The following is a 15,722-nucleotide window of genomic DNA, read 5'->3' on the forward strand; positions in this document are numbered from 1 at the left end:
ATTTCTGCAACGCCTACACTCCGATCCCCTGGCTCAGTCCCTGCTGCGAGGCAGGAGGGAGAAAAACAGCAGAGCCTCACTGCCGGGCCCATTTGGCCGCCCCTGAATTCCTGGTGTGCAGCTCAGAGCAGCTGTGACAGTAATCCACTCCTGCGCCCTGTCAGCCCACGCTGTTCCAATGAAAACTGGCTTTAATTTTGCTAATCCTACCACCCAACACAAGCCCGTGTCACAGGTCCCCCTCACCGCCCCACGGGATGTGCGGTGCAGAACACGCGATGCAGAGGGCGACGCGGGGCCTCACAGTTCAGCTCACTGTGCTAAAAAAGGCCGTAAGACTATTCGCCAAGCTGGGAGATACAAAAAGCACGATGATTTCCCTAGGGGCACCTTTTCGTACAACCCAGATCACCTGCTCTTATCACACGTCCCAAATTAGGGCGGAGATGCAAGCACCCTGCTGTCTGCCCAAGCCAGCTCCTCGCAAGGGGCTCAGAGAGACGAGGCAGCGCAGGGCAGCTGCCTGCGGGCTCAGGCACCTTTGGGCGACGGGAAGGAACCAGACTGGCAATGACACACCACGGCGTTTGACACTGGCCAAACTTTCTTCCACTTTCCATCCCTCGCAGCTCTTTGATGGCCGCCTGCTTCCTCCAGCTTGCGCCCACTGCTGCTGCCTGCCCCGCTCTGCTGGCAGGGGGAATCCTCGGCGGAAGGCAGAGCAAACAAAACGGCTCTCCACACAGGGAGCTAGCATCTCTTTCTACTCCACGGCCCCAGGCACTGGGCTCAGACGCAGCTGCAGACAGGGAAAGGAGGACGGATGGGGCTCTCATTCCCTCTTTTAGCCCGGGGGCGGGCGGGGGAGAGGAGGGGAAAGATGTTTGGTTTTGATGGCATCCACTCTACCTACGAGAAGAGACTGTGAGAAATTCTAACCAGGAAGAAGTGATTCAGTCTTGATACACTTCAGACTGCTATTTGGGTTTGTTTTTTTTCTCGCTTTGCACTTTCTCCAACAATACCACTGCCAGAGGCAAAATCCTTTTCAGACACACACCCTTGCTACCCCATCTCCCTCACTGTACGATTTCCCACAATTTCTTCTTTCCAAGGTTACAGAAGCCATCTAAAGCACAAAAAGCCACTGCAGTGGCAAAAAGATGCATCCTCGAGGGCATATATCAGGAAAAATGAGGCACCCAGAAGCTGAGCTGCTGTGACTATTCTCCCCTGAGCCTAAAGACAAGTGCAAACATTTTGTTTCAAATTCCCCGATGTAAATTAAAACAGCTCGAAGAAGCTGCCCCACCAAGCACACACATGCTGACAAGAGCTGACTACAGCATTTGGGGCGAGGAGGGTCTCGAATGCTTGATTGATGCAAAATTGCTGTTCCAGGAGGGGCTGGAAAAGTAGTCTTGCCCTTTAAAAACAGACAGATTGAGTCTTTTGAAACAAATCTGAAATGATGGAAGATTTCAGCAGATGTGACCGCAGTGATTTCACCAGACGTGATTGTATCACGGATCTAATAGAAAAGAACTTCCCTGCTGTTCCATCAGGCTGAAGCCAGGCCTGAAATATCCTTTTTAGTCTTTTGATGACATCAAGGATAAAAGCCAAAGGGAAGTTAGGTTTTGATTTATTTTTTCCCCTGCTCTTTCTATTTTAAGTCACAGAATAGTTTTACCTGGTTTATGTTTCTGAATATTAGCCGGACCAAAGAAAAACACTTCAAGAGTTTGAAGTGGGCTGTTCAAAGGTATCGCTTTGTGTCTCTCTGACACAGCTGTCACTTAACGGAGTGACGTTTCTACAACTCTGGCCACTTTTGAAGATAAGGAGGCAGGTGGGTCTGCCTGCACCCCACTTAAAAAAGGGGGTTCAGGTGCCAATGACCATGCAGTGCCAGGCCCCTTGCTGCCCCAGCAGCGTTCAACCTACGTGTCAAATGCCTCCCATCAGCAAAGCTCCCGTCAGCAGCAAACCGCAGGAGATGCTGCAGGGTAAAGGGGGCTGCCCTCCTAAGATGCAGGCACAGCTCCATCCCGGACTGATGGCATGGGTCTGGGGCAGCCACGGTCCCACTTGCAGATTCTCCGCCCATGTAAAATGTAAATAGCTCTGGGTACCTTCAGGGTTTATTTTCTCTCTGAAGCAACACGGTGCTGTAAAGAACTACACCGTTTATAGCTGGGGTAAAGGAACAAGGAGAGAAAAGGAGTTATTTGTTAGCATTGCTAGGAGACATCTTGCAAAATCTTTAAAAAAACAATTTATAACCTCACTGTTGTGTAGGAGGCTTACAAGAAGGACAAATAATAAAAAAAATAAAAAAGATAATAGAAGAAGAAAGCAAGAAACTGGAAGGTATCGGTCTCAAAGCAACACAAATGAGGTGTCTCGTCACACAACAAGCTGCTAAGCTGCAGAGCTACTTTTGCTGCATGACACTGTGGTTGCTATGAGTTTACGTGGATTTCAAAAGCAGCTCGAGAAACACGTGGACCAAAACTCTACCATGATAATTCAGAAAAAATATAAAAAATACTCTGTGCTTCCCTCTTACATTTCTGCCTGGCCACTCACTATTGACCCTTGCTGATCTGATTTGGCTCTTCATAGACATTCACACTTCCATCGAGCCTCCACTCGTGCTTTCTATCTGCCAGCTGTCACCACCTTGGAGTCACTCCGTCTGGTGGTGGGAACACGTCAGTCTCTGCAGGTTAATAACTGATTATTGCCTCAGTGCCAGGGCTTTGACCAACACCTGGAAACCCACTTCTTCCCTCCTTGTAGCTGAGATGACAGAAAATGCAGTCAATTGCACTCAGCCTCCTGGGACCCATGTATGAAGGAGAGCAAAGACTTCATTGGCATTATGAATCTGTATTACACTGAAGTTTTTATATTTCCCTAGAGATCTGTCTGATAGGCTCTGCTCACATATCATAGTCAGGAAACATCCCTGTCCCAAGGAGCTTATTGGATACCGGCCCTGGAAAGGGAATACAGGCAGAGGGCTGGAAGCGAGGAGCTGAAGATGCACCTAGCTGGGCAAGTAAGAAACTCAAACAAGCTCCTTCTGGCCACCAGATGAAGACGCTAATCCACTGGGCCAAAACAACTCCTTAACGGGCATCTCATTCCCTGCATTTGCTGTCCCAGCCCTGACAAAACAAGCCAGATGATGACAAACCACAGTCCAAGCCATCAAATCGCCAGCTGCAACTTCACTGCAGGATCGTCCTGACTTCACCCTTCCTCCACCATTTAACAAGCCTCTGCCCTCTGTGCATCCTGAGAGGGGATCCGATCCCAAACCCAGCACCTTGGCTCTGCTCAGGGGCAGGATACCACCGGTGTGGACGGGCAGCAATAATGCCAGGGCAGAGCCCAGAACTACGTTCCCTTACGAACAGCTCCTGCCCCTAACCCTAGAGAAAAGCTTTTGCCACAGCTTACAGGGTTTATCCAGACTTGTTCCCAAGACCACAGAAGAGAATTTGGCCCTGGAGTTTGGATGAGTACAGCCCAGGGAGTAAGATGTCAAACACTTCCCCTCCCATTGCCACCCTGAGGACAGCCAAAAGCAACTCTGTGAGGAAAGAGGATGCAGCACATAGGTCAGAGCACTGAACAAGAGCCACCTCGCAGCCCCTAAGCACACGTGTCGGTGTCCCCAGGCTGGAGATGCCAACAAAGAGGTGCTGTGCTGCCTGCCACCCCCAGGCCCCACCTGCTCGGCTGCAGGACGATGTTATCCAGTCCCCTGCTCCCAGCATCACAGACACCTTTACTTAGGGCATTCAAACCTGCAGCAGGCCTTTTTGGGTTTCTAACCACTTGCTTTTGCTCATGGAAGGAAGTCTTGGAGACTTCAACATTGGCTAAGTAAGGCTTTCAAGACTGCATCACCACTAAAAAAAGAAACAAAACCAGCAAAATGGCACATGCCATTTAGGCAACAGGAGGATCTTCACACTGTGAGCCAGCTAGCACACAAGGAAGAGACACCAAGATCCTCAAGCACATGAAAGCAACAGGATGGATTTGATAAGGAACAGTCCAGGGATGAAGGGAGAGGAGGAGTCCCACCAGCTGACATCTGCCAGAGCAGCAGAGCCGACAGTCCTGATAGTTTACTTACCATGTCTGATCAAAAGCTTTGGAAGTCTTGTCTGTGTTAAGTGCTACCAGATGCAAAATCAGCAGCAAGATGAGAAGTGTATTAATAAACTAAGGAGGCACATAAAGTTATTTGAAAGCTGAATGGGAAAGATGGGGAGGGAAGGGGGAGAATAAAACCAGTTTATTTTTCCATTAAGGCAATTTAATATTCTCCGGGTGGAGTTACAATCACTCGTCCTTGGGAATTAAATTGAATTAGCAAAATGTTCTTCTTCATCAGCAGAATATACAATATAAAGTGGAATATATCAATTATTTCTTTATGTCTTCTGCAGGACAGCACTACTTCTCTGTTCACAGGGCAAGAAGAGTTGGCCATGAAACCCTTTTGACCCAGCGTGACTTTCAGTGACTGTAACTAACTTTATGGCAGCAGGGAATATATACTTTTTCCTTTAATTAATGCAATAATATTAGGACTCGTTATTGATAATTATGGTGACTGCTAAAGTTTCCCCTTTCTTTGCCCACTCCCCCGCCAACTTAAAATCTGCTCCAATATTGTCACAAATTAACATTTAATTAGCCATCTAGCAGAACTGATGTTCCCCACAGAGTATCGCTACTTGCAGAAAAAACGAGAACTAAGAGGAGATATTGGATATTTCATCATCTGCCTCCAATGGGAACCATAACCAAAGAGTAACCAATTATCCCAATGCAATTCCAAAGTTCAATCAATAACAGAAACCAAATAGCTCATTAGGTGTCCACTGCAGCAAAGGACGGCCTTTCCACTGACTCACATTACATGGAAGTTACGTTTATAAAAGATCCCATGGCGATGTCCAAGAGCAGAGACTCCCTTAACCTCCACATCCTGGCCAAGTCGTAATCTTCCTCTTTCCTTTTCTGGTGTAAGAGAAGAAGGAAGAGGAGGATGCCTCCAACTGCACAGGACGTGTCTGACAAGCCACGAATTACACACGCCTACACGCACACATCTGTTGTCCAAGGCGCTGCCTGAGCGAACCCAGCAGCCACAAGAGGAGGTGAGGACACTCTCTTGCCATGTTCCCCTGGAGCAGAGTGGCTTTTGCACTCCATTTTGTTTCCTCCTCATGAAGACTGTGACAGCTCCTGAAACTCTTTGAAACTTCTAAGTGAACTACGCCGTCAAACACGAGCAGGCTGAAAACAGTGAGGGGCAAGAAAAGAAATGCGTTTTTGACAAGGTTTATCTTGGATGGTTTTCCACGCAAGGCTATCTGAATGGAAGCCACATGTTGGAAATTCACCTCCCAGAGCCAGCGTTGGAAGCCCCACCGCTGGAATACGGCACCCGGAGATGCAACAGCCAGGGAGCTCACCTCTAGAGTGGTGGGCAAGCCGTTCCAGCCAGCCCTCATCCCAGGACTCATGGTCCAGAGGGAGAAACACCGAACGCCAGCTCCTTCCCGGTGTCGTGCAATCCTGAGGCAAGGGAGGCTGAAGATTAGTGATTTCTCTTCTTTCAACACTTCCGGCAAGGCTGACGCTGAAATACTGTGTCCAGGTTGGAAGGCAGCGTTTTGAAAACTTGAGAGACTCCCCAGAAAAGCAGAAACAGCTGACAATGAGACACGTACAGAGCTCACTTGGTTTCACTTATAAAGGAGACTGAGTAGCTCGACAGCTATACCTAACCAGCTTCGCAGAATGAAAATGCCGGATACCAGAAGGCTGCCCCATCTAGCAAAACAGAACAGCATACAGCAGCCAGGAGGCTGAAGGCAGACCGATTCTGGCTAAAATAAAAGAGATATTCACTTTATGCCTAATAGCGCAGGTAATTAAATACTAGAACCAACTTCCAAGACTTCTTCATCTCTTGGTGTCTGCTGATCGAGCCTGGGTACCTTTGGTCTCTCCAGGTGACCGGGTGAGGCTGTGATGTGCAATAGGCAGAGGGACACAGCTGGCAGTTTAATGGCTCTGCCTGGCCCCCAGATCCATGGAGGGGAGAAAGCGAAGGCGCTGCTGTGCTCGCAAAGATCTGCTGAAATCACTTTGTATTTGTACCACTTTAACTGGAAATTAAATTTACATGAACAAACTCTATCCCACACAAGACTGTATATTGTGACAGTTAAATGAAGAGCTTTTAAAAAGGGACACGTCTCAGGCAATTTTAATCAAAAAAGATAGGTTTTGTTAAAGCTACCAATTTCAGAAAATTAAGGTTGACTAAAACTGTTTTTAAAAACTCCTTTTGGAATTTAATCACATGTTGGAAACCCATATGCAGCTGCTTGTGTCACCTGCAAAAAGACTGTATACACCATAAGCTTATGCTTAATTTTACACGTGTGCTGAAGTTCTATCAACTTCAATGAAGTTTAAGCACACAGTCAAGCTTCTCTGAATTTGAGAAAGCATTCCTGAACACGGGCTGTGAAGCTATTATGAAATCACCACCAAAAAATAAAAAATAAAATAAAAATTGGCCATTCAATTTTCACAGCCTGAATAAGCTCCAAGCGCAGAAGTTAAACATATAACATACTTCTGAATTTGTTTGCTTGTTTTGCTGTAATAGGAAGAGGTACATGCCAAAAAGTTTGCAAGGATTCAAGAATCTCCCGGAGAGCCTGGCAAGATGTCAGGAAAATGGATGTATAAAACTACATGAAAGTGGATGGCCTGGGTTTGGCTTTCTCAGAACTGAGTCAAGTTAAAAAATTTACTGTACATCTCTCAAAGCTGAGAATGGGAAAGCCTGGACTCTGCATCAGTACACATGCTTAGGGCAGATGATGGGTGCTGGCTCGGAGGGCAACCTGTTGCAGCCCACCAGCAGCCTCAGATAAGCATCAGCTGGGCAGACCCATCAGGGCTTATACACTGAGGAAGGTCCTCACCTTCAAGAAGTTGGCTGTCTCCTTTTCCAAACCATTAGGCCTGCATTTCCATTCCCTTCAAGGCTGTAAGATGTTTGCCTAGTACTTGATTTGGCTGAATAACCACAGGTTTTCTTTCTTTTTTAACAACAAAGTCCTGTTTGGATACCCTACCTTCTAGACTTTTCCTAAGAACCTCGGGAGAAGGAAAACTACCTGAATTACACAAAGTCGGAAAAATGCACAACCTGCACTGCCCAGAGACCACCATAAAACCTTGCAAAGAGTCTTCTCAGTATGCAGGTCCTTCCCAGACGAGCTCTGAGGTTTGTTCTGCTAATGCCCACATGCAGATACACGAATTAAAGTTTTTTGTTTGTTTGTTTTTATCACAAATTCATGCCTGAAAACAGATATGCATCAGAAATCATGATTTCTACAGTACACATTAGGCCACAGGAAAATATCTCCTAACTCTCTTTCTGCTTGGAGCCAATACAGCCATAGAAGCCAAATGGCATTTACCTCAGCACAGAAAACATCCTCTGTCTACATTTCCTTATGAGGGTCACGCAATTTTAGCACCTGCTGCATGCTGCTCCCAGCAGGCAGCCCTGCCATCAGCCATGGGAAGTGCTGACACCCAAACACCTGCACAAACCCCAGCAGTGACATCTTTTGGGAAAACACAGAGCCATATTGCATGAGCACGGTGAATTTGCAGAGCCCGGTATGGGGAGAGCAAGTCAGGAGCGAGGGGAGTAACTGAGCTGAAGACGAAAGCTAGACCTGGGATGCGACAAGACATGAGGCTGTTTCCATGGCAAAACAGAGACGCGGAAACGATGAGATGGAGAGGGAAGGAGCAGTATGTCGGGGCTGCTGAACGAGAGGCGCCTGTGCAGCACCTCTGACAGAGTCCCCGCTCGCTTGCTTGAGCAACACTTGGAGCTGCTGCAGCCTTCCCAAACATTTCTACTTTACTTTTCACACAACTAAAAACAAAGCCCTAAAAACATTCTGTGATGCTTTCCAGATGCTCTTTCTTACCTGTTCTTTGTGCATTAGAGCTCACCAACATCCTGCATTTTCATCAGCAGATCATAACGGAAGAATACAATTGTGGGGAATGGTCCTCAAAGATAGAATTTAATGGCAGCAAACATGTAAAATCATGCCTGCTTTTCTGTTCTGGAATAAATTCTTCCAGCTCTGGCTGCAACATTTCTCATTGCTATTTCTACCACCTCTCAGCTTGCTCAGTCACTGTGCCACATGCTCCTCGCAGAGACAACACTTTCTGACAACAAAATCACCTGGCATGGCCACCAAAGCCTTGTTTTTCACCTGTGATAGGAACTAAAAAATGGACAGGAGCCTGCATTTGAGCCACTTCCCTTCTTGGTGACTAGATGCACTCGCATCATCTCCATATCCACGTCTTGCTACTGCCGGGCAAAATTTACACCTAAAATAGGATGAAGTTTGCCTTACACTTTGAACTACTCCAGGGCTGCAAAACCGAATTTAGACAGACAAGAAGAATATGTGCATTTCCTTTCAAGTTGTTTGACCAAAGCTTACTTCACTGCCCCAAAATATTGTACTACTTACGGCATCAAAACCAAGGTGGGAATCTGACTTCTGCCTGCTGTGTCACGTCCCAGCCTACCACTATGACCAAGCTTCATGGAAAGACTTTGTCTTTTTAAACCACATCTTCCAACCCCAGCCAGCTTCATAGAAAAGGCAAAATAATTTGTATCCGCTGCAATTTTTAGAATTTCTTCTTGTTACTGACAGCTTGTTTGTCTTAGTCTTGCCGCTGCATTACAGTTCCCTAATGCAACACAGCCTACCCAGGATTTGACATGAGAGCAACCAATCCTGCAAAAGATCTTTCCTAGGACCTGCTAATCCAACAGAAAATGTGAATAGCACTCAGAAATGAGAAGAATGGAAATGTCTTCAGTACTGATCATGTTATCTCACTCTCTTCCATCACTTAGCTCATCGGCTACAATGGGAGAATTCCCACGTCTTCATTATCTATTTTCCCCGTGTTTAAATAATTCTACCTTGGATACAATGATGTTTTTGCTTCCTTTTGTCTGTCACAGCCCGGTACTAGCTCAGTCTGACAGGACCAAATTGTCTCCTTTTTCTCCACGCCTCTGGAATTACACACCCCATTCAAGCCCCTATTACCCATGGGAGGATAACCCAGGTCACAGATCAACCTCCCTGCAGGTGTGGGCACTGGACCTGACTCTTGCCAGCAGGGTGACAGTTTCCCACAAAGAGACGTACCCTCATGAGCCAGGACGAGCCCACCAGGGCTTGTAGCCTCGGGCACAGCCCCAGGGGACCCACAGCCACACTGCTTGGACCACGTGCGTAACACCACCTCGAGTCTTAACCTGGGATGGTTTTAGCTTGGCGATCTCAGAACACGCCAATCAGCAGTCTCTCTGACCTTTCTGTTTCCTATTACAACCTTTTAGATGGGCCCATGCCCTTATTTACATGTGATCTGTATTAGCTGCTGCTTTCTTCTGCTCCCTCACCTCATTACCCGTCGCATGGCAGATTACCAAAAGCTGCTTCTGTTCCTTCTCTGAAAGCGTTTCACAGCCCCGTCACAACCCTCCTCCTCCCAGGGAACGCACGAGTGTGCACCAGCACAGGTCCTGGCACATCCTGCCTGCTCTGTTACTATATTAAACAATAACATAACAAATACATTAAATAACATAGTAATAACCATGATGAAAATAATGAGAACAGTTAACTGTTTGGATCCTTGCTTCCTTTGTAGTCCTTGCCGAGAGGTTTAGCTATTAAAGGCTGTATTGCATTATAGCATTGCCAAGATATTAATAGCCAGGCAGAGAGATGAATGGCAGGCTTACGCTGTACAATTAAAACTTTTCCAGTTCACCCTTTCAGTAAAATTTGTGGTTTATAATAAGCATCTTTGTCTATTCTGAAGAGAGTAAGGATTGGAAAGTTACATAGATGGGAACAGAGGTTCATTAAAGATTTAAAATAGAATGTGGTTTGGCATTGTAAAACAAACATGCGTATAAGATGGGTTACATCAAGAGCCGACTGAAAGACATGCTCAGTGTTCCTTTTCTCTTGTGATCCTGGATTTACTGGTCATGCTACCCACAGAAAGGATAAAAAAGCAGCAGGGATAAAATGTGCTTGCTTGTTCCCCAAGAACATGGAGGCCTGCTCTATATCCCTGCTCATTATGCATTGCTCATATATATATATACACGTATGTGTGTATATATATATATAGTGTGTCTGCGTGCATATATATATGTGTGTAGGTATATGAGAAAAACATATGCAATTTCATATACCATGCATCGAAATATTCATCAACATAAAGACTGTGAATTACCGATTTTTCTTACCTTAGTGCCCAGAGACCTCTATAACAGAACAAACACACATCGACCTGTAGGGAGCCGGTGAGCATTTACACATGCAGAGAGCATACATGTTATTTGTTCAAGTCTAATTCAGAACACAGCCCGTTCCCGTTTCTCAAACACACAAGGACGGCAGAAGGAGGGAGACAGATCAAAAGCATTCCTGCAAAGCCAAGGTTTGAGTAAGAGGGTTAACATTACCAGGTAATTTATTTATACTGTTGGACACGGCTTCAATTTAGATAAAAGGCTGTTACTTATCACCCAGATTTTAATAAATCACATTAAGAGTCCCAGAAATCCGTAAAAGCGGGCTCTCAAACTGAAAGCCATACACACAGACCAAGATTTTATTTACAGAGCCACCGGGAGCGACTGCTCCTCGCCTGAGCCCGGGGAGGCAGTCAGCTAGAGCTGCGCGGCGCTACGGATGCTCCTCGCCAGCGAGCACCTAAACCCAGGCCAATAATCCCAATGATTAACAAAATCTAGCACTAGAGGGAGGCTGAACACACTTTCTGCTCTCTTTGGCCTTTTCGGCTCCTCCAGCCATTCAAAGGAAGGCGATTTCAAGGCAGGCCAGCACTCCGGCAGAGCCCAGCTGCGGAGATGCGCTATTTAAGGCAGCACCCCCTGTTGGCAAAACCCGCGCCCTTCCTTCCCCAGTGGTTCCTCAACACACGCACCCAAAACCGACAAATACACAAATTCCTCCGTGGCGGGCGAGTCGGAGCCCAGGAAGAGGCAGAGGCAGCAGCAGCACTCGCCCAGGGGCCGGCAGGCAGCGAAATGCTAAGCCACAAGGACAGGGGCTGGCTGCTCGCACCCGGCACACGTTGCCACGAGCTCCCAAGACTGGCTCCTGGAGAAGAGCTCTCCTCTGAACAGCCTGGCGGAGGAAGGCGTGTATGCCTTCAGACCACGTTCTGTTATTTCTCCTCCCTAAACTCCCCCAGTGAAAGGAATTCCCCGTGTATCCCTACAGCTCATACAAGGGCAGGTGCCAGGCTGCTCTGCGACCCGAACGTGCTGAGAACTGGTGCCTTGGCTTCTGCTTTACGCTGCACCCCATGCAGGCAGCACATCTGATCGCTTCTTCACTCTAAACCCCATCCTCAAGCCCTTCTGCACGTCCCCTTTGCCACATCCCAAGTTCTTTCTGGTCTCAGCAGCGGATGGTGTTTATTCATTAAGTCGCCGTTTTCACAGCACCGAGGCGGCGCGATGCAGCCAACAATTGCTCTGGGATGCAGGAGATGTGGGCACTATTTTTAGCCTGCTGCTGGCCATCCTGGTGACCCAGGCAAATCACTTTCCCTGCTTCAGCTTCCTTATCAGAGAGAGACCGGTATTCCTTTTGTGAAGTGCTTTGCGGCCTGTCAATAAAACACGCTGATAACGGCCGGGGGCTGTTGGGAAAGAGGTGATCTCCCGGCTGAGCACCGTCCGTGCTACGGTAGCAGCTAGGGTCCCAAATTAAAATCAGATCCGGGCCGCAGACACAGCACCTGTGGGCAATTAGCAGCGATTTGGAGACGCGTGTTTTACCGAGGTGGCCCTTGGCGGGTCTGCAGCTCGGGGTCACAGCTGCTCGCAGCCGCCCAGCTCCTGCCCCGACAGCTCCCGTGGGCGCTGGAAAGCTGCAAGGCACCGTGTGAGCCTCTGCCGGACAGCCCCAGCCCTCCGCCACCCCAATTCCCCCAAGGAATCTGCAGGATGCCCCCTGCAGGGTCCGGCCTCCCTCGGGATCGGACGCAGCAGCGTAGGGAACCAGCTTTACACATCACGCCGCACGGGTCTCATCCCAAGCAGCCCTGCCTGGCCAGGAAGGAACCAACGGCCAGTGCCGTCGGCAAGGGTCCTGCTGGGAGCAACACCAGGCACTTGGAGAGGTTTTCTGTAAGGGTTGCTCACGTTTGCTTTCCTTCAGAATGCCTTTTTGTGACTAGAAGGCAAAAAGAAAAGAAAAAAAAAAAGCTCCCTCCCTCCCAGATCTATCTATTTCCCTTTGACAAACAGTGATTTCATTTTTCTTCCCGTCCAGGATTTTTTTTTCTCCTTTTTTTTTTTTTTCTTCTAAACTGAGCACAAGCCAACGTGGCAAAAAGCTCTTTGCTTATGTCCTTATTTGTCAAACACGCCATCGCCGCGCCCTCACCACCATTCTGGGAACAAGCCCTTGCCTCCGCTGCCTGACTTCAGCCGAAGGGGAACTTCCCAACACAACTGGCCCCCAGCTCCAACACGCTGCTTTTTTAAAATAAACATTTCCTTTTCTTTTATTATTTTCTTTTTTTTTTTTCCAAAGCATTACAGTTAATAAGAAAAGAGTCAAAATTTCCTTCCCCTTTTCTCCTGCCCTGCTGTGAATCTGAACGTGATCTAGATGAGAAAACAGAAATTACAAGAAAATGCCAGATCTATTGCGAAGTTATTTCATGGCCCACTCCTCCTTTGATTTCAGCCAGTGTAGGCATCTAGAGGGAAGTTAGCTACTAAAGTACCTTTTTGGATCTGATCCTAAGTGGTCAGCTCCACTGTCCAAACAGAGATCCAGAGATAAATAGGCCTATGAAAACCGGGCATTATTATTTTAACTGCTACTCCATAAACTCCAACTTAAACTGTAATAATCTGTGCAGCTTGTAGCTGTCTGCTAACGGTAATGCATGAAATGATAATAAACTAAACATATATCTATCTGCTGCTGCCCTCATCAACTTAACACCTAGTATAAAAAACTTTACCTGGAGCCACAGTGCACATTTTTCACGAGCTGTCAGCGGCACGAAACCCTCTGCCATACAGAGAGAATTTCTGCTGTAAAGAGCCTGCTTTGCTGGAGATCAGTTTCCAGCAGTGGAGCAGACCTGGAGGGCTTGCAGCGAGCCCCAGGAGCAGATCCTCAGACCTGCCCCACACTCAGCAATGGGATCGTCTGCTCCGGTGTATGCATTTAATGGAGGGGGCGCAGAACTGAAGTGGCCCGGTATCAGAGAGCAGACCCAGGTTTAGCTTGCAACACGAGATCCTGCAAGATCCTACTTTTCCACTGGCTTAGGCCTGTTCCCAATATATATAACTGAGGATGGAGGGAAAAGGAAAGGGGAAAAGGAGACGAGAGCAGACTGAAGGCAGGGGTCTGGGTCTGCTGGGTACACCTGCCCGTGGTGACACACAGGACTGCAGGGATGCAGCCCCAAGGCTTGCTTTTCTCCCACTAGGCTGCCATCGGAGGAATCCTGATCCAACCAGATCCCTGCCAAAACCAAGGCTGTTAACGCTGCCCCAGCCCTGGCTTTCCAAAGGCAGAGGGAAAGGGTGTGACAAATAACAATTTCATGAGCTCAGCGGGGAAGAGCCAGTCCGTTTGGTGGTTGTACCAACAGGCGGGTTTCAGTGAGAGCCCCGTGCTGCTGTGGCACGTCTTCGAACAGTCGGAGGATTGAGGCGCGAGGATCACAAGACACAAACCCCTTCCAAAACATGCTGCAAGGTTTCCTCCTTGCAAAAGCCCTTCCCAGGCCATGGCTGGATCTGGAGAAGCACAGAGGCACCACCACAGCCTCTTCCCATTGCACGGGGAGCCAAGCTCTGCCCCGCGGCAGGCGCCTGCTGCGCTGCTGCTTCCCAGCACCCCGGCTCCCAGGAGGACCACGCTTCTTGGAGAGATAAGAGGCAGAACAACACTTGCTGGGGAATTACTTCATTCCCCCAAGGCTGGGAAAAGCCATGCTCCTCACTTGGCTGATGTCTCCGATGGCTGCAGCCTTTCCTGGCAGTGGGAAACATAATTGTCATTAACCCCTTCGCTCTCCAAGGATGCTGAAACCATCACGGGAACATGCTTAGACTTTGCGATAGCCTCCGAACATCTTGCTACAGGCAAGAGATCACAAGAAGCCCATGAGGGAGGGAAACATTTTCTTTTTACGAAGGCACAAGGTGGATGAATTGACTCCGGAGTTTGTGGCGGGGTGAGTGAGGAACGAAGTCAGACCTCTTGAATCCTGTTTAATGCCTGCCCACTGGGCCGCTCCCAGGCTCCATCGAGGGACACAGCACTGCCACCACCTTCCTGGGCCATCAAGGGCAGCCCCATGCCACGGACACCTGGTTACACAACTCTGACCAGTCTCAAACCCAGATCACGCTGGCTTTGCCCTCACCACTGCTCCAAGAAGGCTCTTTCAGACCTTTGCAGCCCTGGTGCTTAGAAACTTGCTAAGCACCAGCATGGAGGTACTCCGGGCAAGCTCAGCGCCTTCTGTTCCTGCCTGACCTAGCACAGCAGTACCCGGCACTCTGGTGGGACGGCGATGTCTGCACAAAGCTGGTCATACCTCCCAATCACACGGGACATGCCGCTGCCTCATGCAGCTTAGAAGTTGTGCTTTCACCCAGATGGCAAATCTGGAGGATCCAACCTAGCAAAAATGAGGTGGAAAGGGTCCCAGTGACATCACTGGAGCCCAGGCCAGGGCTTATTTGCTTCATTTAATTTTAGGCATCTAAACAAAGCACTTTTAGGATCAGATTACTGCCCTAAGGTCTCTCCACAGTCAGTGGAAGGAGGTGGCCCTTCCAGAAAACAATTCATTCTGGGAAGGTTTCGCTCCCATCCACTATCACAAGGACGTAACGCAATTAGTTTTCTAATTCAAGCCGGATGGGAAAAATCCTTTAATAGCCCAGCAAGTTTTGAATGGAAATATTCCCTGCTTGGGAAACGGAGCTTGCTAATGCTGACTTGGTTCTTCCTGACACGTGATCGCAAACCCTAGCACTTTGCCACCTTGTTTTATTAGCATCCACTTATTTCCACAGCCCCTTTGGATCAGTTCTGCACTCACAATACAATTCTTCTTACCTGCACGTTGAAAGTAACATCATCCAGAGGGGGCGGTGGGGGAAAGGCACCTTGTGATGTGATATTCCCGAGGTCATCGACAGGAGGTGGGGGTGGAGGAAGGAAGTCTCCTAGGAGAGAGAATCAAGAGAACTTAGACTCATCGCAGAGCACCAGCATTTTCCTGAACATTTCAGAACGTCTCTCTGCTGCCCAGAGAGAAAGCAGGTAGGTAGACAGAGATGGGGGGGGGGGGGGGCGTGGACTGAGTATCTGGAGACTGGCTCCTGGGATGACTCGTGTGATACTCACAGCTCTGCCACTGCTTTTATGGCAGTCAACACATCATTTAACCATTAAATACTCACCTGCATCCCTTGCTGCTCCAGGAGATGGCTGTGACAGCTCAGG

At 48.3% G+C, this 15,722-nt stretch overlaps 1 protein-coding gene across 14 annotated transcripts in view; it reads right to left on the reverse strand.

The window, feature by feature from the left end:
* The window catches only part of LPP (LIM domain containing preferred translocation partner in lipoma), a 336,281-nt gene that overhangs the window by 172,830 nt on the left and 147,729 nt on the right, over positions 1-15,722 (reverse strand). For all 14 annotated transcript variants that reach the window (XM_067002299.1, XM_067002298.1, XM_067002300.1 and 11 more), the window contains one exon: positions 15,333-15,442. In XM_067002299.1, the coding sequence (XP_066858400.1) occupies positions 15,333-15,442 (110 nt within the window). The remainder of the gene's footprint in view (positions 1-15,332; positions 15,443-15,722) is intronic.

Source organism: Anser cygnoides, chromosome 9 (assembly GCF_040182565.1).
Source record: "Anser cygnoides isolate HZ-2024a breed goose chromosome 9, Taihu_goose_T2T_genome, whole genome shotgun sequence".
NCBI classification, from domain to species: domain Eukaryota; kingdom Metazoa; phylum Chordata; class Aves; order Anseriformes; family Anatidae; genus Anser; species Anser cygnoides.